The sequence below is a fragment of the Podarcis bocagei genome, assembly GCF_964188305.1.
Source record: "Podarcis bocagei genome assembly, chromosome: 11".
Taxonomy (NCBI): domain Eukaryota; kingdom Metazoa; phylum Chordata; class Lepidosauria; order Squamata; family Lacertidae; genus Podarcis; species Podarcis bocagei.
In genome coordinates this window covers 33,325,703-33,352,496 of record NC_138136.1, presented here as the reverse complement: position 1 = coordinate 33,352,496, position 26,794 = coordinate 33,325,703, and the positions used below count along the sequence as shown (strand labels likewise).

General features: G+C 41.2%; 2 protein-coding genes across 9 annotated transcripts in view; one reads left to right on the top strand and one right to left on the bottom strand.

The window, feature by feature from the left end:
- Nucleotides 1-2,427: 2,427 nt before the first annotated feature.
- On the bottom strand, nucleotides 2,428-10,906 carry TMEM167A (transmembrane protein 167A). The gene is made up of 4 exons (XM_081213479.1): nucleotides 10,792-10,906; nucleotides 8,472-8,581; nucleotides 7,231-7,265; nucleotides 2,428-3,981 (listed from the first exon to the last, which is right to left on the bottom strand). The coding sequence occupies exons 1-4, from the start codon at nucleotides 10,792-10,794 to the stop codon at nucleotides 3,911-3,913; spliced, it is 219 nt and encodes a 72-aa protein (XP_081069605.1). The 5' UTR covers nucleotides 10,795-10,906; the 3' UTR covers nucleotides 2,428-3,910.
- Nucleotides 10,851-26,794, top strand: part of XRCC4 (X-ray repair cross complementing 4) — a 101,662-nt gene continuing 85,718 nt past the window's right edge. For 4 of the 8 annotated variants that reach the window (XR_014013078.1, XM_081213467.1, XM_081213464.1 and 1 more), the window contains exons 1-4: nucleotides 10,991-11,128; nucleotides 19,155-19,306; nucleotides 19,668-19,820; nucleotides 24,246-24,436. Coding sequence is in view for 7 of the 8 variants with exons in the window: in XM_081213467.1 (XP_081069593.1) it covers nucleotides 19,276-19,306; nucleotides 19,668-19,820; nucleotides 24,246-24,436 (375 nt within the window). In the remaining variant the exon portion in view is untranslated. Of the gene's footprint in view, nucleotides 10,951-10,990; nucleotides 11,129-17,668; nucleotides 17,922-19,154; nucleotides 19,307-19,667; nucleotides 19,821-24,245; nucleotides 24,437-26,794 lie in introns of those variants that run through there. The other 4 variants (XM_081213465.1, XM_081213466.1, XM_081213469.1 and 1 more) reach the window with 4 other exon arrangements.

Genomic DNA, 26,794 nt, shown 5'->3' with positions numbered 1-26,794 from the left:
TGGGAAATGTAGTTTTTTTAAGGGTGCTGGGAATTGCAGCTCTGAGGGATAAATTTCAGTTCCCAGGGTTCTTTGTGGGAAGCTATGTGCTTTAAATGTAGCGTGTAGATGTGACACTATATGTGATTCCAAGGTTATTCAGAAAAAAACTCTCTTTCCAATATGGCACTCACAGTTTTAAACCCACAATCATAAACAGGCACTCAAAAGAAGCAGAACCTACCCTTTCCTCATTCTCTGTAAATGTGACCAGGGAAGAAGCAAGTTCTTAAAGGATGAGAAAACCAATTGGTGAACACGGTCATGTGTTCAGAGGTTGTTTTAAGTCCGTTATCTGGATATAAAGAGGAGACGAGTCAAGAGCTCCTGAAGAGCCAGAAGCATTTTTTGTCCCATTTTCAACATTTTGAGTCTCTACGTCAAACCTAGGATTACGCAAAACATTAGTGCCCTTGAGGTGAAACTGGACGTACATCAAGAGTATGTGAGGCCATTTTTCCTCACGACTCTCTTCCAAAGAACTTCCTTCCCTGAGGACCTCTCTCTCCTGCCAAGTATTCACATAACTGCACACTCGCTATCTGACTGCACATTTGCCACACTACAGAAGTTCGGTTGGAGTCTGTACTCTTTAACCAGACATGTCGTTCCTAAGTGCTATAGTCATTCATGTTAATTGCTAGAATTGGAAAGTTCAAGATTGCCAGGAAGACTTCATCTTACTGGAGTATTTAAAGCTAGTTATACACTGCAGGATTCTTTACAATGAAGAAATACAAAATCCGTTCCCTCACCCACACAATACCATCACTGTTTCCTCCATATTTAAGGAATATGCTGTTCACCCAGCTATGGCTCAAGGCTTTTAGGTCTCTTCCAAATTCATTCTCGTACAGGGCAATGCAGCCTTGGGCTGAAAAAGAATGTGTTAATGCAAACAAATTATTTTCTGACTAGAGCTTGCGCTAGGCGTACGTGCTAAAGCTCATTATTAAAAGATCACAATACGATTTAAGGAACTTAAAAACACAACGTAGGCACCAACTCTTAGGGGCCAACCCCATTTTTCTTTGAAGGGGTCAGGCACCCCTATTGTTCAAAGGGCAGGAAGGCGAATGCGGAGCTGGGTGTGGCGCTTTGGTGGCCAGTGGCTCCTCCTGCTCCCACTACTGGCCAGGAGCAGTTCCTCCATCTTTCCCTTGTGTGGCAGGGGGATGGGGGCCTCCATCCACTAGGGGGATGTTGCCGTGTTCTGCTCCACCCCTGGCTCCTTGTAACAATATGCATCACTTCACACTTGTTTATCAGTTACATCTGCCATTCTACCACCCATTCATTCAGTTGGAGGTCATTTCAGAACTCTTTGCATTTTTTAATGATCATGAAGAGTACTATTTTTCTAGAAAAAGAGGTGCAGGAACTCACCTTGAACGCCTCCCTTGTTTTCTTAAAATGCCAATGGTGCCCATCTAAGAGGTGCCGGAATTGAGTTTTGCCTGAAAAAATCCCTGACCCTGAACAATTTAGTATCATCAGCAAACTTGGTTACCTTACTGCTAAGCCCTAACTTTAGATTGTTTATGAAGAAGTTAAAAATCACAGGTCCTGATACACCACTTTCTACTTTTCTCCATGCAGACTACTGTCTATTTTTTCCTACTTTCTGCTACCTGCTACTTAAGGGGTTGTGGAAAACTGAAACTTTTAATAAACATTGTAAACACATTCTGCTTTGAACTACTCAAAAAAATAATAATAATCCCGAATTGTAGCTGTGTTTTAACTGTGGAAACAAACATTTATAAACAATGGATATTATAAACTGAATAGTTCAATACACGATACAATGTAATATATATTGTATTTCCTGATCACATTTGGAAACATTTGAACAGCCATTACTGCTTTAAAAAAAGGAACATCTTTTCAGAATAAATTTTGTATCAATGTGGATGATGCATTTTCTCAAGGATAACAAATTTTATTTGTTTTATCAGGCTTGTATTCAGAAGCTTGATTATAGGTATGGAACTGCCATTGTTAAAAACATGGTCAGAAAACAGGTTTTTAGAAACTCTGTGGAGAGGTATATGAACAGATCAGGAAAGCATACATTTTGACCACTCATAAAAAGGAAACAATGCACAAACACAGCATTCTGAAGTAGTCATGGTTGGCCCCTTCTGATCAGGTTTGCAGAAACTTCACACACAACAAATTGTGATGTGCATATTGGGAGTTCTATGCATTCTTGTTCTGCAAACGCTACATGCAGGATTATGCCATGCCACACTGCTTTCAAAGAATATGAATCCATTGGCTGCTGACATCGCCTCTCAGTTTCATGAATAAATTTACATCTTAATTGTGTGAAAAATACTGCCTGCTAAATATCCTCCAAAATACACACCATTTTCCACACAAGAGTTTAGCAACAACTGCTCAGCAATGACCTTTCTTTAATTTTGCACTTGTTCATTCTGTTATTTATACAATTACTGTAATTTTGAAAAACATAACATAACGTATTGTAAAGAGAATCGTCAGAAGGTTGTAAGAAACTGAACACATCACTGAGTACAAAAATACACTTGAAGGTCCAAGGATATTAGCATTATTTGTTAAATAAGCACAAAATCCAGAGGGTTTTTGGTTGTTGTTGTTTACAGTAGCCCTAATATAAAGATAGCTAAGCAGAAATAGGATGGCCACATTAGAAAAGCTCAGTTCATAAATAAACCAGTATTATCAATTGTTCCTTTCTGAATTTTTGTATGAGCTGTAGTGAATATTCCAGCAGATACAACTACTGAATGAATATAAAAGCCAGGTTTCAGGAAAAGTTCTGGATTTCATAATAGGATAAACAAATATATTTCTCATACATTCAAGACAAGTTCCAGAATTTAACAGCCTGCAGAGATCATAAGCACACAGCACGTTATTATATAAATGTTTAATTTTTAAAAATCAGAATAAACCAAAAATATTTGATTGTTAAGTGTTGACTTTAATACAGAGCAGTGTTTGCCTGAAGTAATTGCGAACAGGATTCATTCTTTGTAAAATGTACTTCTTTTATTTTGCAGGTATTTTAACAACTAATTTAAAAATATTTTCAACCTGTATGTGTGCCTGTGTGTGTATAAAACAATTAATCACAAATTTCATGTGCTTCTAATTTGAAACATTGTTTTGAACTTTTGCATATATCCCTGCTTTACCTCAATCTCTACTGCTTATTACACCACCACTCTTGTTGATAATGGTACAATATTGATCTGATTTTACTCTGTCTCTGCCAATGGTTTTAAGATTTTATTGTTTCAAGGTGATATCCAGCTTTGGCATCCTGCTTGCACAAAAGGCAGTCGCTCATGCAAACAGCACTTCTCCTTCCTCTCCTTCCTCCTGCATTTTCATGTTGTGGGAATCCTCCAGAAAAGAGTGGAGAAGGCACAGGGGCCTTTGGGGAAGGAGAAGGAGAAGCCCAATCATGTTTGCTAATGTGACACTGGAATTCTATCTCTGTGATTTCATATTTTTAAAATCAAAAGTTGTTGCAAAAAATATAAACGTTTTAAAAGGTTTTGTATTTTAATAGCAATTCGATTCTCAAAGAGAGGTTTCTACTTTGTCCATCTTAAAATGTCTCATCTGAAATTCAGAATACAGTTCACATAAAAGAATTCGGCAGAAGTATGACAGTGTTAATTAATAACTGCATTTTTTAAATTTAATACACCACTGCTCCCCTAACTGAAATATGGAAACAAATTGTCAAAGGTGTGTCTTGTCCAGCATTAACAAAGAAAGTGAAGTGTAGATCATATTTTTCATCTCTTCTGTTTTCCCCGAGTCTTTTATTCCAAATGCGCTTGACAAATCTATTACTGACATTTCCCCATTTTTACTGTATAAATAGAATACTGAAGGCCATCGCAATACAGCATACAGCTACATAAGGGCTCTTCCGCTCGCCTGGAAAAAGAAACAAAATTGAATTACTGGCTAGTTCACATCACACAAGTGAGTATGACTGCTTGAAAGAAATGCAGTAATGTGAAGCAGGGAAATCTGCAAGGGAAAAGACACCAAAAATGAGAATTCCAAGCACGTTTTTGGGATGCACAGGAAGGTGCAGAGGGATGGAGATGAAGGAGACATGCTATTTGTATGAACGACAGTCTATTGTGCAAGCAGGACACCACAACTGGATAGGATAGACAGAGCATAGACAGAGAGAAGGTATGGCCACCCCTGCCCCAATGCAATATCTACAAATATGCAAAATGTGTCAATATCAACCTAATCTTCTGCCCAGACCACTTCCAGTGAAGGCTATGGGAACAGTACTTGTAAGGTAAATCTGCAGCATTACAGGGGTAAAGTGCATCAAGGGCACCAGAGAAACACAAATACAGCCTCTCTTTTACAATTGTAAGTTTGTAATCCCCCTCCTTGTAACCGCTCAGCCCTCCCCCAAATCTTCTTAACATGCTTCCCCTTGCACAAGAGTTTGAAACTCCTAATATGTACTACCAGCCTTAAACAGACATGGGCAGCCTCCAGCCTGTAAGTCAGTCTTGTATTATCAGGGGGTACAATTTGGCCCAAAAGGTCATAGTTGCTAAACCACGCCATTTGTTCACTGGTGATGCCACTGGGTTTAATGCTGCACTGGCTCTGTTCCCTGTTGGTGAGCACAGATTGAAGCCCTTTGCAAAAGTGCTTTGTGAAGCACGTGTGTGCTTTTCCTTTAATTGAGCAGGTGGATAGTGGAGGTTGGTGGGGGAGGGGAGAAGGAGCTGCCTCTCCTCTATCTCCCGCCAGCTTAAATAGGCTACTTCAAAAACCACTTTGGTAAAGGGCATTATGACAGCTCCCATACTTCCTTTCAGTCTCTGTGGGTTGCTGGGTGCTTGGAAACCCTGCACAATGGATTTTAGAAGGTGGGTTTGTCAATCGCTCAGTGTCATTAATGATGTCATGTGGTTTGACAGATGGGCAGCCCCACCCACCTGTCAAATCTGGCCTGCAAGGATGATCCTAATAATGATCTGGTCCATGGAGCCAAAAGAAATTCCCCACCCTTGCCCTAAAGCAGAAACATGTCAAAAATGTTTCTCTTGTAGTGAACAATTGTTGTCATATATCTATGGTGGGTAACATTTGGAAAAACAACCTAACATTTAACTGAATAAATGCTGTAATACCCAGAGTATGTTAAGCATGAAATATAATTCTTCTTCTTTGGTGATAACTCGTAGCTGAGTAAAATTATCTTCCATGAACATGGTCTTAGCAGTGAGTCCATAACTGACTGTGGAGGCCAATTCTGGATCCACATGCCCTTCCACAGTGGGGACATAGGTTTCTGGGTGGGAGTTGATCCTGGTGAGGGTTTGCCAAACATGCCTTCCTCTTAGCTCGTTTCTCCTTTTCACCCTGAATTCGTGCATCTTCAAAGTTCATGACACCTTTGGTAAAGGCTGTTCTCCAATTGTTTTCCAGTTATTAGTGTTTATGCTGCCTTTTATTAGATTTGCCTTGAGAGTGCATTTTAACCTCTTTTGTTGTGCTCTGGTATTTCGCTTTCCATTCTCGAGTTGGGAATAGAGTAATTGCTTTGGAAGACGATAATCAGGCATCCAAACATGACCAGTCCAACAAAGTTGATGTTGAAGAATCATTGCTTCGACACTGGTGATCTTTGCTTCTTCCAGTACACTGATATTAGTTCGCCTGTCTTCCCAAGAGAGATGTATTTTTTTCCGGAGACACTGTTGATGGAATCTTTCGAGGAGTTGGGAGATGGCATTGCTAATGCTTCTGTATTGGTGGTGTGTGCAAAGGAATATGCATACAAGTATCCGCTCACACAAGCTGGCTGCTTAGTGAGAAATCTTTCCACAGCAAGAAACAGTTCACTGAGTCTTTGCACAAGTGAGGGCCACCCCAATTACATTACGAGACACTGTCATCATCTGGCACACATTTAATTAAACTGCAAATAGCTGTGCAAATTAACGTCTGCAATTTCACATCTGCTTAGAATTAATGTTGAGGAAGTCCACCTCCTACAGTTTTCTTACATGTTGTACTTTTCTGTTCTTAATTTTCTTGAGAGAGGCATCCATCATCAATTAGGATTCAACGCCTGTTAGCACTACTTTACAAATAGGCAACAGCTTGTCTACTTAAAGGTGCAGACGTTTAAACACAAGGGGCAGAATTGCATTCTACACTGATGTAGCTTTGTGTTTATCCTTTTACAGAAAGAGAACAAGTGCTAAAACAGTCATAAGGCAGGAGGGGGAGAATCACATGTCTGCTAGAATTTTTGGCTCTCCAGACAAGAAATTATGATTATAATAAGGTCATGCCAAACCTGCCACATCTTTTGTGTCAAAACTAGGCACAACAGGTTTTTGAACAAGTGATTAATTTTTTGTTTTGATAACTATTAGCCTCATGTGCTGCTTTGAAGATTGGGAAAGTGGCATTCTAGAGTGCTTAACCCTTTCCTCCTGTGCCCCTTTCTAAATCACAGCTTCTCTTGTGTTTGCAAGAGGACAGAACAAAATCTATGGGCACTCATGGCACATGAAGTGTGGTGCTTCCACTGCACCACCCTTCGAGTTGTAGTGGTGTGGCAGGGTAGGGTGGCAGGGAGGATGGGAGAAATATAAGGGTGGCAGTGGCAGCAGATGCAGGTTGACACACTTGTGTCTGCTGCCACAACTAACCCAGCGCTCCCCTCCTCCATCCTGGCAAGCAGCAGTGTCACTCTAGCCAGGAAAGCAGGGCCTTACCTCATGCACCACGACTATTCTTGAATCTCTCACATCACTCTTCACATTTGTCTGTCATATAGCCTTTCCATAGGCAGCTCAAAGTAGCATACATGCAGTCCTTACAGACTGATCCCACAACAACCCTGTGAGACAGGCGGAGAGTCTAGAGCAATTTACTGCTTGAACCTTTGCTAGGAAGACTGTAATTCAGTATACAGAACATTTTTGCTCTTAAGTCTACACATTTTGATTCCTAATACTAGTAACCCTTACATTAAGCAGTCTGTTTATCGAAGTTGAAATTGCAGAAAAGCACATGCTGCGTATTTGAAAATAATACCACGAAGATTTTTTTTAAGGCAAATAAAGGCATGCTTAGATGACACACTAACATTCACTAATACAGTATATTTTTGGGAAACAGAACACTTACCAATCCTGGCACACTTCCAGAATATGCCCAATAATCTGAAAATGTATTTTGAGAAATTAGAAAAATGCAGCATTTCATATTTTAAGCTTATAACTGGATGCCTTTTTAATAGAGATAGAGTAGTTATGGCTAGAATTCGAAGACTGTGTGTGTGTGTGTGTGTGTGTGTGTGTGTGTGTGTGTGTATGCACACAGACACACACACAGTCATACCTCAGGTTACAGATGCTTCAGGTTGCACGTTTTCAGGTTACAGACGTGCCAAAACCCGGAAGTACTGGAATGGGTTACTTCCAGGTTTTGGTGCTTTGCACATGTGCAGAAGCTCCAAATCGCAACCTGCGCATGCAAACGCGCCTCCCGCACAAATCACGTTCGCAACCCAAGCGCCCACTGTGTATACACACACACACACCATGCTTAATGGCTCAGGCATACCTAGTAGGATTTTCAGCTGTTTTTGTTGCAAAAGGAACTCACGCTGCTATGTCACTAGTTTTGATGTGCCCACAGATACTGAAGTGGTTTGCTGTGCCAAGTACTTGGGAGTAGCATCCTTATGCAAGACTTTCGCTGCTGGTAATCCCATTCCAGGTACCTCAGCAACTGCCTTGTCTCATATGAACCTGCTTGAGTTATTGTTCTAGCTTCTGGGGTCTTTCTTTTGTCCCATCCCCTCACTGTTTCATTTTAGCCTTTTCAATTGTGGAATGACTGGCTTCCCCGTTCTGAAAGTAGGTTTGGCTCTTTCATTGCCTGTTTTCAATTTGCACTTAGGATAGTTTTCTTTTTTGAAGTTAGGGCTTTTAAGGATATGTTGCTTTTATGATTTAACTGTTCTTTCATTAATTTTAATTGATTGACACTGGGTTTAAAAAAAAATCTTAAACCACCTTGTGTGTGCATCGATAAGAAAGGTATCATATAACACTGAAAAAGAAATCAACCTCCAATTTTCTTCCCCTAATAACCCAAGAAGCAAAAGCTCATGAAGATTTGTTGTAATGAATTATAGTTTAGCTAGGCTTTCAAAGGTTAAAATGCTTATGACACAGATCTCACGTCAATGATTACAGCTGAGAAGAAAATCCATTAATGGTGATATCCAGTGAAATCAATGGGCAAGTGACTTGTCCATTAATTTCAATGGGTCTACTCTATCACTTGTGTCAGATATTATGCTGAGATTATAAACATGCAATTTATATACCCCCTCCCCAAAAATTTCTAGAGTTACATACCCAGTTTGATTATTATCCAGTAACCTGGGAGCCAATGATCTTATGTATGCACAGGTACATATAAGCAGAAGGATTACTGTCAGTAGGCTCTGAAAATTGAAGATTGCAGACTGAAAGAAAAAAGTAAAACAGAAGAGGAGTTATGGTTCACTTTTGAAAATCGTCTTCCTGCCCCATTTGTTTCTGCATCCCTCCCTGCCAGTGAGTAGAAAAAAGTGAGCTTTGGGGGCCCATTATGTTACGTACGTCTTTACAATTCCAGTACACACACACACCCTAATCTCCTAGCAAAGAAATCGGTACAAGAATATGATTTCTTTTCAATACAGTACATAATCTACTGGAACTCTGTATTTATAAGCACCATATAGACCACAAACTAAACAGGCATTTCAACTCTCAAAACAAAAACAACTGATGAAAAAGTTATCTGAAACTCTGGCGTTCCTGCTTGTACCACACAACCACCGAAATGCTCATAATTATGGAAGACAGGGTGTGTGCAAATGGAAGACTTGTGCATTTCAAGGACATACTGAGGGCACCGGAAGTCTCACAGACACATTGTTCTCCTTTAGGGGATACCCTGTCAACGAGGATCAGGCCACACAGTGTTAAAGCACAAGGTCAGGTTTTGCCCTCAAAGAAATGCTATCACAAGTCCAGCATTTTACTTTTCCCCATAGGTGTTAACTGCAGCCATTCCTTTTTAAGGTAAAATTAAAGGAGTAAGCTTGGGAACACTACTGATGTGGGGGGTCAAGCCTTTTCCTGCCAATCCAAGCCATTGATAATTAAGTCTTCTCCTATCTCTGAGAATGGGCTGCAGCTCAGCTGTTTGTTTGTTTGTTAGCAATTGTTTGTTTGAAACAATTTAATATTTTTTAAATCCTTGAGTAGCAAGCTGCAGAGCCCATACTTGGCATGCATATGATCCTGGGTTGAATCACTGACCTCCAAAAGGAGGATGGGAAAAACTTCTGCCTGAAAGCATGGAGAGCCATTGCCCATCCATGTAGACAATGCTGAGCTGGATAGACCAGTGGTCTGATTCATATAAGGCAGTTTCCTATGTTCTTATCTGCATCTCATCATCTATCCTATCTAATCATAGACTATATTTCTTGGCAATGTTGAAGTATGATGGACTGACTTTTAAATATAGAGAGAGCTGAATTAGGGCATACCATATCATTTCAAATGAACCTGTTAAACTCATAACCCAGACAGCTATAGTTGATGTAAAAAGAGAAGTGATATGTGTAGTGTAAAGTGAAAAGGCAGAGAAAAAGTAGTTTTTATACCAGAACATCTATGGTCTCACTATTTGAAAGAACTATGGGCAAGACTCAGAATCATAAACCAAGGACTGTGCATCAAATGGAAACTTTGGGCTAGTTTTTCCTCAAACAATAGCCACAACTAACCTCTTTTGAAACCAAGCGAAGTTTCAAAAGCAACTAGAGATATAGGGTGATGTTTCACTACTCATCCCAACAAAATATCAAAAGCTGTTTGGCGCTCGGTCCATATATGCACCTTCCTACTAAACAAAACCCCATTAGTGAAATCCTATGTAAACAGCATGGCTTGTATATGTGCCTTTATCTACACAATAGTTACATGTAAATAATGTTAAACACTACGCTGCAGTCCTGTGCACATCCACCCGAGAGGAAGCTCCGCTGTACACAACAAAACTTACTTCCATGTAAACTTGGAATAAGATTGTGCTGCTGCACACATGCAAAGGGGCACTAATTCCAATTGTTTAGCCACTGCATTTTAACGGGTACTGTCCAGTGCTTTTTATGTGGAAACCTATGGCATCTTGATGCGAGGCCAGTTTAAAGTCACGCAAAGGCCTCTGCAATTTAATGCAAATTATTATTATTAATTTATTAACCAGCATTATTAGCACCAAAAAACTCCTAAAGAATCTTAGTGCTGCTCTGGGGAAAGTAAAAAGAAGACATGAGACCTTGAGTATAGTATTTAGAATAGCAGGTGAGAAGGCAGCATTTTAAATATAACAAGAAGAACCTCTTGTAAGTTAAAAAGGGGGAAGCAGGTTTCACAAACGATAATTTCACCACCACATTCTGCAACGACAACAACCCTTTTTTATTTTAAGGAAAGGCCACTATTGTAGTGAGAGAGAGGCTGAGCGGGGGAGGAGCGGAAACGGGCAGAGACCACCCCCGGAGCCCATCACTGAGCCCAACGGCCCCACTCACAAACACAGGCGGACTACCAGAGACAAAGGCGACCTAACCGAAGCCCCCCCCCCTCCAAATAAACCCCCGACCGCCGCGCTTACCATAGTTACGCAGCGCCGCGAGCCACATCACACATCCGGTAGCCAAGGGGCGGGGCACGGAAGAAGCGGCGCCTTAGATGCCCCACTGATTGGTTCGGAGGAGGCTCAGGCTCCGGATAGGCTCAGGAGAAGACGGGGCCGGCGTTCCCATTGGAGGACGTGAGTGGGACGGGCAGCGCTCGAGGGCGGCGGAGGGGCCGAAACGGGGAAAGGCTAGGGCTTCCCGTTGGCTCAAGGGAAAGGAGGAGGCGGGGCACTTCCAACCGACACACACAAAACGGGGGGAGGTATTATTGGTTATAGAAGCCGGAAGTGGCAGTTTTCAATGCGGTGTGAGGTAGGCAAAGTGACGGGCAAGGAGCAGAGCCGGGTGGGGGGCGAATGTGTGGGGTTGGAAGCGAGGAAGTTCCTTCCAAGGGGCGCGTGGAAGGAGCGGGCGGGAGAGAAGAAACACGTCTTTTGCCAGCAGTGCAATTCTGTGCCCGCTTACACAGGAGTAAACCCCGCTCCCCCTATAGGACTCCCTTCTTGGGCGGCATGGTGGTCAGGACTGAACCCTAAAGAGTCCTATCCGCCCTGCGCCTCTTCCTCGCTCTCTTTCTGCACCAGGGAGGAGATACTTCATTCTGGGCACCTATACTGTATTTTCTATACGAGAATTAGGCGTTTTGTTTGGGTGCTCCTCACACATTGCTTGCAGGGGCTGATGGGAGTTGTAGTCCAAAAGCATCTGGAGGGTGCACAAGGCTGCGCTAGAGAGTCTTGAACTGACAAGCCACTCTCCGCTTAGATGATCTTGTGAAAAGTAGTTCGTCGAAATCGGAAATAAGTCATCCTATATGCTTTGGTGGGGTGTTTTTTTTTTTTACGAGAAGCCCCCAGAGCTACTAGGTGGTGCAAAGTTACTCCGAACACAGTTTGAGTCTTAAGAATTGGCGTTGGGTACCAGGATTGAAGTGGGTTCACGGGCCTTTCACGCAGAAAAGGTCTGCTGTTTGCTTACTTTCTTCATTTCAGCAGCCTAACATTACAACGTTGTTTTTGCAAGTGGGAACCAGAAAGCCACCCAATGATCTGTCAGTACATCCTGACCAGACTTTTGCCTGCCCCACTGTAGTTCAAGACAACTTAGTTGGTCCATGGTCTAAATGATAATACAAAGCTGAAAACTATTTATTTAAAAAGATGGTTTTTTTTTAAAAAAAACACACCACCTTTGGCTGCACTAAATCCAGACACTTGCATAGATCTGTGCTATCTGATGCTTCTGAGCTGCTGTATTTGTATATGAAATGAAATTGGACCAAATGGCAACTCCCCTTGTATGCAGGGGTTCTATCTGAGGCAGCACATGTGCCAGCAGAACACACACAAGCCTGCCCAGCCCCCTTCACCCCAACCCCCCTGCAGTGCTGAAAACGGTGTGTGTGTTGTCACATGTTACTTTAACTTGCAAATGGGAAGCTGCCTGTATTTTCAGGGAGAATTTCCTAGTTTGAGCCAAAAGAGATCTGTATGGAACTTTGGACTAGAGCTTTTCCCAATCTTTCTGAACACCCCAGTTTTGTTCCTACTAGGACCTAGGGTTTTGACCTGAAGTAAAAATTATGTTTAATTTTTTTTTATACCACAGTGAAACTAACCATTTAATGGGACCCAAGGAATCCATAATAATCACTTCCCTGGTTTTAAGTTGCCAATTGCATTCATTGCTTCTCTGCCCAGCTATGAAAAAAAGAGAAGCTATTAAATAACTACTTTCAGAGAGAGTGCCCTTGTATGACTTCTATTTTTGTTAAGGGTGCTGGTAATTGTAGCTCTGTGAGGGGGCTCTCTTGGCAACCTTAACAAGCTACAAATCCCAGGATCCTTTGTGGAGTGTGGTGACTGTTAAAGTGGTATAAGAGTACTTTAATTGTATGGTGTGGATGTGACCATTGTTGGACTTCTATTTGACCACTGGCCATGTTGACGGGGGCTGATAGCAGTAGTAACCCAGCAGCAACTAGAGTGCACCATGTTGGCTATTCTGACTTGGTCTAGAATAGCTTATCACCCAGGAATGCCTGGAGTTGATCAAACACAATGTGCTTAACTATCTTTTAAAAAAAAGTATTTCGAGGGGTTCCAGGTAGTAGTTCCCCAAATCTACTGGCTTGGGGGACACCATTTTCAGGAAGGATGGCTTGCCATAACACTCCTTTGTGTCACTCTTGCTCAAGGTATTATTAGCATTATTGAAAGATGGGACAAAATGTTAAAATGTTTTAATAAATACTATTAATTAACTACCTTGTTCACAATAGGGGCTGTGTTTTCTAGCTAGCTTTAATAAACCATAAAAAGCAAGGATCAATTGTGGTTGAATGGACTTTTCCAAGCACCCTGTCAACATCCTCAGTTAATTATAACTGGAACTGATCCAAGCAATTGAGATAAGTGGGTGAAACGAACATCTCAGACATAACTCTTGACCCAATAATAACAAGTTCGAATGGATGTGAGCAACTTTATCTTCAAACATACAACAATTATGTTACAGCAGGCTGTCAGGTTGGAGGAGAAATGACTGTGATAGCCATTTCCAAACTGAACAATAGCTCTACTGCACAACATTCCATAGGGCAAGACTTTTGTTAGGGTTGCAGAACTGATGTGATTGATCCATTAGTTAAGTATTTCTATTGTTTTACTTGATTGGGGTGGGGGCAGCTGCCCCCTTGCCCCCCCCCTCCCCGGCTTCACTCATGAATGACACCGGTACTTTAAATAGTTTCTGTCATCTCAGCCGTTTTCCTTTATGGATACATTTGCAAAATGGAATTATGTAAATTGAAGGTTTGATATGTACTTGCAGCGATCCAGGTTGGTAGTATGAAGCAAGGGATTGGATCGCCCAGGTCCCTAAACTTCCCCTCTCCCTGCTTTACACTTTGATTTAGTTCAGATAGTCCTTTAATATGAGATATAATTGATTTGGGACCTGCAGGAACAGTGTTTATATATTAAATTGGTAGTGGTCATGTTCCCTGGTGAGAGGAATACGTGAACATCCAAAATAGCAGGGTAATCTTGACTATTTGAAATGCTTTTATTCCTCTTCCAGCACCAGCAGACAGCACTATGCCCCTGACGTGATGGAGAGCAGAGGCACACTGGCAGGTCCTGCCCCCTAACTTGCTCTCACTAAATTATTTATTCCCCTTTTTGGTAACATTAATGCTCAAGATATGTAGTGATTTAGACTATACTTGAAATTTGTTCATTACATTTTATTTTGTTTTTAATGTTAATTATGCTTCCTTTATATGGCAAGTTGAGTTGTCAGTAGAAGCTCCATGTTGAGTGTTTAGCTGAATATTATTTGAAATGACCCAGAAGCCTCATGTGGTTATGAGGATGAAGGCCAAATTCAGTCCCATCCACAGGTGGCAGGAAACTGATTATGCCTGCATTTGAGTCTTCGATAATGTTGGCTTTGGTTGCTGTCAGTAGATCCAAAATGAAATGCACTGGAGGACTGATGTTTACTGTGTGCATGTTTGGGGAAAATGATATACAATAATAATGTTTACAAAAATATTACTTTAGGTCCACCATCCACTCTCAGAAATGAAGAATGTGTTTCCTTTATTGGAGAATAAAATAAATGACCTGAGAATGTGAAATGTAGACTTCCTCTGAGACATTTTGGCAAAAGAAAGCAGAAAACATAGGAAATACATCACTACATAGAGTTGTCTATGTTTCTTTACTGTTCTGTTGTAATATACAGGCTTAGTTAATATGTTCCCATTGAAACCAATGGGGCAAACTAGTCCCGTTTTCAGTGGTATCTAAATGCAGCTAACTTATTCAGTCCATTGTGTGCAAACTTCAGTAAAATATCCAAATGTTGTAATATTTTGATAACTGTGCTACTGATGTTGAGATGAGTAATATTCTAATGGGCTCATTGCACTCCCCACCCAAAAAAAGTTCATTTCATCTGTTTGCTTTGTGGATCAAGCTGTGTGTCTGATGCAGCTCACATTAGAACATGGTTGTAAAAACCATGGCACAATCCAGCCAGAGTTAGTGAAATTCCAGTTCCATTGATTTCAGATTGAAAAATGTAAGCATCTTATGAAAACTTATTTTGAAGTCAACAGAACTATAAAGTGCTTATGGTTTTTAAAATAATACAGTAGCAACCCATAATAAGTTATGTGTAAATAAGGTTTGCTCAGAGTTAGTTGTGCCTATTAATTGTGCCTAAGTTAGTCATGCCTATTAATTTCAATAGGGTTACTCTAAGTCAGGGGTCTGCAACCCGCGGCTCCGGAGCCGCATGTGGCTCTTTTACACCTTTGCCGCGGCTCCGGGGCGGATACTAGTGAGGGGAGGAGGCGCATTGTGCGCCCCGACACTCCCCACTGTGGCGGGCGCTGTACTGGCTGTGACGTCGCATGGGGGTGGTGCGTGCGTTAGTCACACACCGTCCCAACGTCACGTTCCTGCCCGCCCGCCCGTTACATTGTAAGGGGCATGTACGCTGGTCACTGTTTTGAAGGGGAGTGAAGAACACACACACACAAAAAGGTAACTTGTTAATTTAACGTTTATTTCTATGAGGAGGAGTAATTCTGAGGGGTCAAACAAAGAAATAATAAAAAAGTGACAAAAAAGTTATTTTTATAATGACGAGTTTTGTGGCTCCCAGTTTTTTTTTCTTCGGAAACGGGTCCAAGTGGCTCTTTTTATCTTAAAGGTTGCAGACCCCTGCTCTAAGTAGAACTAACGCTGGATACAATCCAATGTTATATTGTTCTAACAAGAAGAAATCATAGCTGATTAGTTATGAGATTGTTTAAGTTGCTGCTTAATTATATATTTTCTGAGTTTTTAGCTTGATGGGAGGAACATAGCAATGGCTATTCTTCCATAAAGTCAAGAGTACCATGAATTGTTCTGGTTTACATTAGCTAAGATCCAGAAAGCTAGCTTAAGCATTGCTTTGTTTTGTTGCAGCCATCAGTGACCATTTCTGTTCATATAAATTTAACCTGTAAATGCAAATTAAAACTTTAAAGACTTGACCTGCAAGTTTGAGATGCTCATGTTTCTTTGCCACCTAGGACATACACAAATCTTCTGACTGGCTTCTCTTCTACTGAGCATGTTTAGTTCTGGCCCGTAACTCAGCAACAGCATGTCGTTCAGCAGAATCTCCTGCCTTTTAGAAAGGAGACACAGTCAGCATTGGGATCAATGAACTAATGGTTCCCTAGGTTTGCTAGTATTTCCTCCATTCCCAGGTAGCATTAGTCCCAGTGGGACATTGCTTTCCTTGCTCTTTCCTTGCTGAGCGGAGGTAGGACTATGAGCATCCTATTGGGTAGTATTCTTCACTTCTAAGATGGAAGGAGGCACACTGACTGATGGTGGTCAGGGAGTACCTGTAGAGAATAGTTTTTGGGAAGATGGTGTGTGGGTGTGGGTGTGTGGGTGCCACAATAGCAACTGTAACAGAGATTCTTGCTATGAATTCCCTCAGGAGTGATGGGGAAACGGTCTTTTTTCAAACATCCTGACTGCAGGAATGAGTGAATGGTTGTGGGGCTCCTGTGTGATAGAAGGTTTGCAAGAATTATGCCTGCTGCTTCAAAAATGATTACAGTGGTACCTCGGGTTAAGTACTTAATTCGTTCCAGAGGTCTGTACTTAACCTGAAACTGTTCTTAACCTGAAGCACCACTTTAGCTAATGGGGCCGCCTGCTGCTGCCGCACCGCCGGAGCACGATTTCTGTTCTCAACCTGAAGCAAAGTTCTTAACCTGAAGCACTGTTTCTGAGTTAGCGGAGTCTGTAACCTGAAGCGTATGTAACCTGAAGCGTATGTAACCTGAGGTACCACTGTACAGTGGTACTTCGGGTTACAAACACCTCGGATTACAGACATTTCAGGTTACAGACTCTGCTAACATCGGGTTAAGAACTTTACCTCAGGATGAGAACAGAAATCATGCGCTGGCAGCGTGAGGCTGCATTAGCTAAAATGGTACCTCAGGTTAAGAACGGTTTCAGGTTAAGAACGGACCTCTGGAACAAATTAAGTTCTTAACCAGAGGTACCATGCAGAATAATGGTGACATTTTGGCATGGAAACAATCTGCTGTCATACAGAATAGACCAGAAAAGTTGGCAGATTTTTTTTTGCATTGGGTTGAAATATTGGTTTACAAGGAGGGACCAAACTGTAGAGGGGAGTCAAGATGTGTTTCTTTGCCCTTATCCACATTAGAGGTCCCAGCCAGGCCCAAGCTCTAAGGCTAACAGAAGGAAGGCTCGTTTGATAAGCCAATGAGAGGGGCACTGCTGTGCTCCTTTTCCTCCCAGGGCAAAATGAGCTGTGGAGAAAGCTAGTTAGAAGTGCACTGTGCATTGGTTGCAAGTAAGTGGACAGGCAGATGAGGGTTGGTTGAGGCAGACCGGGGCTAACAGGCAGCCCTTACGGACAAGACTCCATTACTGCTCATGTGTTTCTTGAAACATGGCAAGATCAGCTAAGGCTATGTGCCATGTGGACAGGATCAAGCTGTAAATGTAATTGTTCAAGAGTTGTAATATTTTTTCTTTTAGATCTGCATGTTCCCAAAGTATAATAGCGGAGGTTTGAGACACCTGCTGCTGCAACCTTTCTCCCTCAATCACTCTCTCAAAAGACAGTTCTGTAAGCCAGAAAGGAAAAGCTGGAGTCGAAGTATAAATGACACTCTGTGGAACAGTGAAGGAAACCTAAAAATTGGCTTCTGTATTGTGCCTGAGTGCTGTCCAAAGCAGTGTACAAAATCATTTGTCTACTGATTTTTAAAAAAGTGTCCTGTTTATTCATCAGGAATGTGGACTGTCATTGTTCGTGGAGTAGACTCCAACTAATTACATGCCAGCCAACAGCTGATTCTTACCCAGAAGGAAGCATTGCCTAATAAAGATCATAGATGCCAACACTAAAAGACACAAAGTACTAAAGATGAGCAGCTCAATCGTCAACTGTCTGATGCTTTCAATACAGCCAGTGATGTACAAATTGGGGTGGAACTCTGTGCTTCCCACCTGCAAGCCAATCTTTCTTCCTTAGCAGTTATATGGTGAGGTGTTGATATGTAATATGATTTTTCAAACCCTTAGGAAAAAAATGCTGGCTTTCCTGTTGCTATAATCAATCAGTTTCCCTAAAGCGTTTCTTTGTATTAATGAAGGGACATAGAGACTGAGTGCTTTAATTTTCCAGAGATGGCAAGTATCTTCAGACTACAGAAGCAGCTTTATTGAATCTTTAAAGGCATTCCAGGATACTCCTTCCCATCTGGCTATTACTGCCTGAGAGATGCTTATCATAGGATTAAAAATGGGTCTTATTTACAATAGCATCTAAATGAGGTAGTGCTAGAAAATATTTGGGTTTTACCAGTCTGCTTTAATTAAACCGTGATATTGTTGTAAAAGTAAAATCCCAACAGTTATTATTCAACTGGCTGTCATATCAGAAATTTGCAAAAGCTGCTTTTAAGAACTTGTGAAGTTTTTAATGTGTGTTTTTCTTTCAGTAACAAAAGAAGCAAACTGTTTTTAATTGTTTATTTAAACATTTTCAGAAGAATTCACAAGCATTACAATAGGCTACTGGGTGTTTTAGGAACAAATGCTGAAATACGGTTGTAATGTGGATGATGTGCACTGAAGGGGACCCGTGTTATAAGTTTGTATTCCCCCTCCGTCCTGCCCCCATACTGTCTGGGCCCTGCAGGCTCAAAGGCCATCTGCATCATCGGAATCCCAGTGCAAACTGTGACTTCCACAGTGAATCAGATCCTTGATGTCTCTGTTGAATGAGAGAGAGGACCTGATCTACGGATGTCTCTAGGTTTGGCATGCACTGAAGATGATATCATTGCATTCTGTAGCCTAGATTACTTTCTGACAGGCCTGAAATGAGCTGGTGTGGTGAATTTTTACAGGGTGGGTTGTGTCAAATTATCTTGGGTGTTTCTTTGCTTAACTATAATCTTCTATCAAAAGCTCCCCCCCCCATTTGCCCCTTTATCTACACTGCTTCTTTAGTTGATAAAAAAACTTTTAAATAAATGAAATAAACAAGGAACTTATGTGTAATTAAGCTTTTAAGCTTTGCATTGGTTACTCTGGGTATTCATGCTCAATCAAGAGTAGAAGACTGATTTTTCACTTAGAATTCAAACATGTTTTTCCAATTGATGAGTTCCAGTTGTGATTTTTGTTATGGTTATAGTCTTTAGACCCCTCAGCATTATTTTAAGTGAATTGCTCCTCACTTTTTTCTTTTTCTTTTTCTTACAATGCAGCTGTTTTCTAAGTTAACATTTGGAGCTGAACGTCTCCATTGCTCAAGAGCAGAAGGCTTTGTTGACTTAGATCCAGGGATGCATGTGAGCAGCAGTGACCACTGCCTATGGGTTTGCACACATGTGTATAGTTGTGCTTAGCTTTGGGAGAGGTAAGAATCCTGACACAAAGGTCCCTCTTCCTCTACTTGTTGGCTCAAGTGAACTATATTTAGTACTCCCACCCCACTTGAATATTTATTCTAACGTATAGTACAATCTCTTTCAGGTTATGGAGGCCATGCAGGTTTTGTGTATTAGATTTTAAATTCCTACAGGACAAATAAAGGAAGCTTAAATTATTTGGTCCCATAGAGAAATTGAAACATTATCTGTATTAATTCACAGAGCTGTGGTTAGCGTAGCTTGCCAATTTCATATTTTGTTCCTCTTCATTGAACTGGGAATAGATTTAAATTATATATTGTTTCTCCCCCCCCCCCCCATCCTCCATCTCTCAATTTTCCTAAACAGCCTTTTGGAGAACAATGGAGAAGAAAGTTGTTCGCATCTGCCCTGTTTCTGATCCAGGCACAACTTATTTTCTTCAGATAGCGTGGCAAAAAGATTTGGGCGCCGGTTTTGATGTAGTACTCAGTGATGGCCTATCAGCTTGGACTGGGAAAGGTGATGTATGATCAGATGCTATTTATTTATGTAATTATTTATTTCAAGGATTTCTGTCTCACTTTTCTGCAACAAGTGCACAGAATGGTATATGTGAAATGAGACTTCCCCCAGATTCTTCATAGTCAGGCCTCAAATGCATAAGCAAAACTTCAAAACTTATAATGTTGAACTATAAGGCTAAGCCACAAACAGTGACTTTCCTGAAAACCTCAGCAGCAGCCAGCCAGGGATATAAGGTATCAAGTGGGCCTTAAGATATCCTGGACCAAAGTTGTTAAGGGCCTTGTAAATTAATACCAGAATCCTGAACTTGGCCTCGTGCCATATAGATGGTCAATGCAAGAGTTTAAGTACTAGAGTTTTGTGCTGATGGTACAGTCTTGCCACAGCATTTTGCATCAGGAGGAGCTATTGAGACAAGTTCAAGGGTAGCCCTACGCAGAGTGCATTGCTTGCCAATCCGTGATACACTACAGTCACGCTATCCCTGCTGAAGAACACCCATGGCTGGTGTACCAGCAATAGGTGTCATGAACTGGTGAGATGACAGGGAGGAGGAAGAGGATCCCAGTGAGGAGTGTAGCCAAGATTGGGACACACCGGGGCAAGCAAGCAATAGGGAAGGAAATACTCACGGGATAGTGGAGGATGGCGAGGGGGATGGGAGTCAGTGCACCAGAACCAGAGCAGCAGGACCCATCACCAGAGGCAGAGGAGCCACTGTCTCAATGAACTTGGCAGGCTCTGAGGCATAGGGAGCAGCGGAAGTGCCGCTCTAGGAGGCTGAGGCAGGCAAGTGCCCATGGCCCATCTTCCTAGCTCGCTAGGTGAGGCTCACTAGTTCTGGGAGAAGGTGTGTGATTTCTCAGCTGGAGGAGGCTTGGAACAGGTGAGGATCACATGCCTCATTGTCCAGATGCTGCAATCAACATGCAAAGTACAAAAGGGAAGCAGAGCTGAGGGGCAGCGTCTATTCAGCTGCCCGTGTTGGTAGACCTTGACTTGGATGCTGTTGGACTGCACCTTGGGTTTGACTCTGGACTGTATCCTGACCGTTGGACTTCAGATTTGGTTACTTGTATTGACTCTGGACTGCATTTCTGGACCTTGGACCTTGCTTGTGTGGCTTGACCCCTGGAGTTTGAACTTTGGACTTGACATACTGACTTGCCGCCAGGTAGGCCAGGGGATCAGGACAGTGGTTGGAGGCACTTCTAGCCACTGCAGCTGCCTGAGCCTCCAGCCACACAGATGGATCCATGAGCAGCCACATACTGCAAACCTTTTCTTTCAGAAAGCATGCAACCCTGTCCAGAACAGACAACCAACCAATTTCCTGGACATGGGAACCACCCACCTGCAGTGCCTGCATCTGCCAAGGATTCAAACTTAGTTTATTGACCCTCATTTAGTCTACCTCATTTAGTCCAGGAAGTGGACTAGATATTGCATAGCCTTTCCTACCTCAGGTGCTGTGAAGATGTGGAGCTGTGTGTCATCAGCATACTGCTGGCCCTTTGCAACCCCCACAGCTCCTAATGATCACTTCTGCCATTGTTCCATTTATTCAGGTTGCAGTCCAATGGAACTAATGTGTGTAGGGAAACTGAGGAAGAGCCATGGTGTTCTTTTTAGGTTTTCATCACTGAATTACCCAGAGTTGACAGGGCAATCTCCTTTTAAACTGAGCAGTGGCTTGACTCATGGGGTGACACAGAAGAGAAATCTCAAATGTCTTATTGGTTCATGCCTGGATATAAATGACTGTTCCGCATATATAGCTTTAGAGATTAAGTGGTTTACGAAATGTTGAGTATTTGAAGTGACCTCGTAGAGCTTGTTGGCAGGAAGAGTATTACACATATGCGTATGTAAAGTAAGTCAGTTTGCGGGTTCTTCCTTTATGCCTGTTTTGTGCTCCCAAGTGTGGGAAGCAATTGTTCTGGTGATTATCATACTTGGGTGGGTGCAAGTTGCTAAATCCTAATGCTTGTCACCCTCCCAATGATTAATGGACATCAATAATCTACACATTATCTGATTTTCATTGTGAGCCATTTCCCCATGGTTCCTTTTCTTGCTTGATTGTACTCTATAGCATTACCCTGCAAAACTGTTGTGGGAATTACAGATGCCATTGAAAATTTCCTTTTAAAAAAATAATCTTTATTAATTTAAATTACACACTTATACAAAGAATTTACAATCTCATACTACAAAAAGAAAATTAAAGAAAAAACAATTAAGAAAAAAGAAAAGAAGAAAATACAGAAAAAAGAAAGAAGAAAAAGCAAATTTGCGTATATAAAGCAAACACATTTAATCTTCCTAATTAATACTTAGCCATTGAAAATTTCCATAACAACTATGGATGCTTATAAAAACAGAAATTTTTACCAGGTGTCAGATGGCCCTGGACAAAGAGTGTTCAAAACCCCCATTGTTCTAGGCGCATTTTGTGACAGGGAATTTCATTAGCATGAGCAGTTCTTGAGCTCTGGGCGCAGTACTGCGCCTAAGATTTCAGATTAAAACTTCAGAGTGGAAGGAAAGGATGACTTTTCTGCCTCCCCACTTCCAGTTACTCCCTGAAGACTGGAGAAGAGACCCTCTTAAGAATATTAGGGGGTTGGCATGGGAAGAACAAGACCATATGAAAAATGAACATAATATTTTAGCTGTAGTTTGTTCATTTTCAGTTTTGTATTCTTATTTAAAAGCACTTCTAGACATTCTGTTGTTGTACCCATAGCCTAGGTTTAAGGTGCCATTTAGCTCCTTGCTTTCGTATCTCAGTTTGTAACACTGTGGACAATGCATCCTTTGAGGAGCCTCCTCATTTGTCAGTTGGCCCCATTGGGTTTACCTGGCCACTGTATTACAAACAGCACTTGGCAGCTCAGTCTAACCACCATTACAATTTCCCACAATGCCCCAGAGTGATGCTATATAGCGGGGATGTCCAACAGCTCGATCACGATCTACTGGTAGACCCCAGGGAGGTTTGTTGGGTCCCTTTCCTTAGCGCTGGTAAAGCCCCACCCTCCATTGTTGCACAGAGTTTAGTGAGGCTGTTTGTTTCCCCAGCGATCTGTTGGTGAGTGGCTGTCCCCCTTTCTCCCTAAAAATGGCCAACAGCTAAACTTTGAACTCCCCCAAAATGTGGCTCTCCTCCTCCATTAAAAAAGCTCAACAACTTGGACCTGAACCCCCCCAAAACGGGGTTAGATCACTGCCAGTTTTTAATTCTGTGAGTAGATTGCAGTCTCTTGGGAGTTGGCCACCCCTGCTATATAAGAGCATTATATGAGATGAATTTGACAGCTAGATGTCTGAGCTGGAGAATTAATACGGCAGTTGAATCGACTGTCAGGTCAGATGTTTTAAAGGGGAGCTTGGACCAGATACTGGCGCTCGACTCTGCTGTGGGGCTGAGGCCTCAGCAGTTGCCCAAGGGTGTCGGGTGCTGATACTGGCCCTGACTCCTAGTCATTAAGAAGAGGGGTGATACATATTAATGGAATGTGCAGGGTGTCCCCATGGAGAAATTGCTCACTACAAGGATCACTAAATGTGCAGGATGGCTTTTCAATGGATCAGTGTTGAAATCTGGGTGGCGGTACATGCTGGTGTTGGAAGACCTGTTGAACTAAACCTAACTTTATTTGTGAATTGGGTTGAGTGTAAGAGTTAAGAAAGAAAAGGAGCACAAAAAATAATTGAATAATAACATTAAAATACATTGCAGTGGAATATAAAAGGGAGATATCAAATTATCTGATCCCAGGCATATGTTTACTAAGCCCGTAGTGTTTACTTCTAAGTAGAAATGTTGAGCTTACGCTATCAAGACCAATGCCAAAGTGCGTACTTGTTTACTCTTCAAATCATCCACATGTTTTGGTTTGATGCTTTCCTTAACATAGGATTGTGAAATGGGCTTTGAAATCATAGCGTAACTTCAGATGGGGCGAGCAAAAACTAAATTGAGTTGTAAATGTTAAAAAAAAGAAGATAAGGAGCATTAAAGAGGAGAGCTGATTCAAATACTACTGAGCTCTCTAGAAAGGTCCTCTAATCCTGTGAGGTTTGGTTCGAATCCTGGATTTCAGGCTATAATCCTTGCAGAGTTATGTGCACCTAAACCATTTTATTTTAGTGGGTTTATGTGTGCCTTACCTGGATATCATCAGGCAGTTCATATTTCTTTAGCTTTAGAAACTTTTGAATCATTGTGGTGATTTTTAATTACTTGCTTCAGCAGTCAGCAGCAATAAATTGACCTATAAAGTGTTTGATTAATTACAGAATGTGATAAGGGATGGAATATAAAACCAACCATGTCTTGCCTTATTCTGTACTTTGAAGAAATCCTGTAAGAAACTGCATTGTGACAAAAATGTGTATGGAATCTTCCAACAGTGCCTGAGGAAGATATTTCCAAGGAAGCTGATGACATGGAAATGGAACGCGAGAAATACATTGGAGAGCTTAAAAAAGTGTTGTTATTTGAAGGAGGACTGGCAGACAAATACAATTTTGATATTTCTAAAGGAGGAGTGGATGGAGAGTGCCTCAATTTTTCTTATGAAAAGAATCTGAAAGATGTTTCTGTAAGTATTGCTTTATTAAGAATTGTTACATTATGGTTTTCCCAAGAGAGTTTCAGTATAGACCATTAATCTTCAGTAATATAGTGGACACTGCACAGCAATTCCTTAAACTTTATTTTTCAATAATTCTGTAATGGGTAAGATCTGTGAGGTTGTTTTTAATCAGTATAAGGATTTCTTTGACTTTTTGATTCCAAAATTTAAGTAAAGCAAGGAATCATTTTGTTAAACATACATTAAGTTGAGTTATTGTATGAATCCCAAGGAGTAAAAGGCTATATAGTTACTCTGATGAAGGCAACAACAATGAAAGCTATGGGAACGGCTTAAATTATAATGTAGCTTTATATTTACCCTCCTCTTGGGAACATAATTTGAATGAATTTAATTTAATGCTTTTAGACTATCTGGCGTGATTTGAAAAATGACAGAAGTTTCTTGTAAGTTACTAGCATTGATAAATAAAAATATTTATCACATGAGGTAAACAGAGGCTTTCCAGATCTCTAATTTTTTTATATATGGTTTTTAGTCACTAACATTTCTTCACATGATGTTAATGTTATGTAGTTTTGTCCCTTAATGCTTCATCTATTTATTTTACTTAAAAACAACTGCTCAGGCCATAGACCCCAATGTGATACCTGTGGATATGTATGAGAGGGAGAAAGATCAGAAATCTTTCCTCTGCCGTTTTACCATCTTCTATTTGTCCTTCCCAACAGTGCCCTATGCTTTCTACTTTTATGTTGGAAAACTTATATGTGTTTGTTTCAGGGGAAATAGACACTTTTTTTGAGGAAATAACTACCTATCTGCACCATAGAATTGTAGAGTTTGAAGGGACCTCGAGGGTCATCTAGTCCAATCCCCTGCAATACACAAATCTTAACTAAAGCATCCATGATAGATGGCCTCAGTCCACCACCTCTTATGGGAGTCTCTTCCACTGTTAAACAGCTCTTACTGTCAGAAATTTCTTTCTGTTGTTTAGTCAGAATTTCCTTTCTTGTAACTTGAGGTCATTGGCTTGGGTCCTATCCCCTGGAGCAGGAGAAAACAAGCTTGCTCCATCCTTCATGTAACAGCCCTTTAGATATTTGAAGATAGCTATCCTTTCTCCTCTGTCTCCTTTTTACCAGGAAAAACTTATCAAATTCCCTTCACCGTTCCTCATAAAGCTTGGTTTCCAGACCTATGTTCATCTTGGTCGCCCTCTTCTGCACACATTCCAGTTTGTCCATATCCTTCCTAAAGTGTGGTGCCCAGAACTGGACACAGTACTCCAGGTGTGGTCTGACCAAGGAAGAATAAAGTATACTGTCCCCTTAATCTGGACAATTTACTTCTGTTGATGCAGCCTAGAATAGCATTAGCTTTTTTTCTGCTGCATCACGCTCTGGACTCATGTTAAGCTTGGGGTCTTCTAAGACTCCCTAGATCCTTTCCACATGTAGTACTGGCAATCCAAGTGTCTCCTATTTTATATTTGTGCAGCTGGTTCTTCAAACCTAAGTGTAGAACCTGATATTTGTCCCTACTGAGATTCCTTTCTGAAGTTCTATTCCCATAGTTCTAGTCTCACTGAACCATGTAGGTTCCAAAAGGTGGCTTACTAGGCAAGCAGACTAGACCTGGGAAGCTGTGCTCATCAAGACTATTGCGTGAAAACTGTAATAAGATCAGGCCGCACTCTTTAGTGTACATCGTTGGAAATAAGTCCTGTTGACTTTATTTATGTATGTATGTATTTATTTATTTCAACAAAATTTATCTACCACTTGATTGTAATAAAGCCTCAAACCCATGTACAATAACATATAACGTTTTCAGTAAAGGACAGTCACAGATATATTTTTAAAAACGTTCACAAATAATTGGAAACAACAATAAGCTGAAAACAAGATTAAAACGCATGTAACTTCTATATGTCTGGAAAGGCTTTCCTAAACAAAAATGTTTTGAGCAACCATGAGAGAGTACAGCGATGGCGCTTGCCTGATGTCATTAGGCAGGGACTTCCAAAGTGTAGGTGCTGTTAGACTAAAATATTGATTTCTTACAAGAATGCATATTATGTGGCACCTGATACAATATCAGTTTCAAAAACTGAAGCAGTCAAGTGAGCGTATATGGGATAAGACGATCCCACAAGTAAACTGGTCCCATACTGTTAAGGGCTTTATATATGAATAGCAACACCTTGAACCTGGCTTGGTTGAAAATTGTCAACCAGTTGCAGAGCAGAGATGTGATATACTAACAGGGTCTCCCTCCTGTCTTCAACTGTGCCAGAATTACTGTGGTTAAGCTCTCCTGGTCCAGGGACAGCACTGGTTACAGCTGAAATAAAAATAG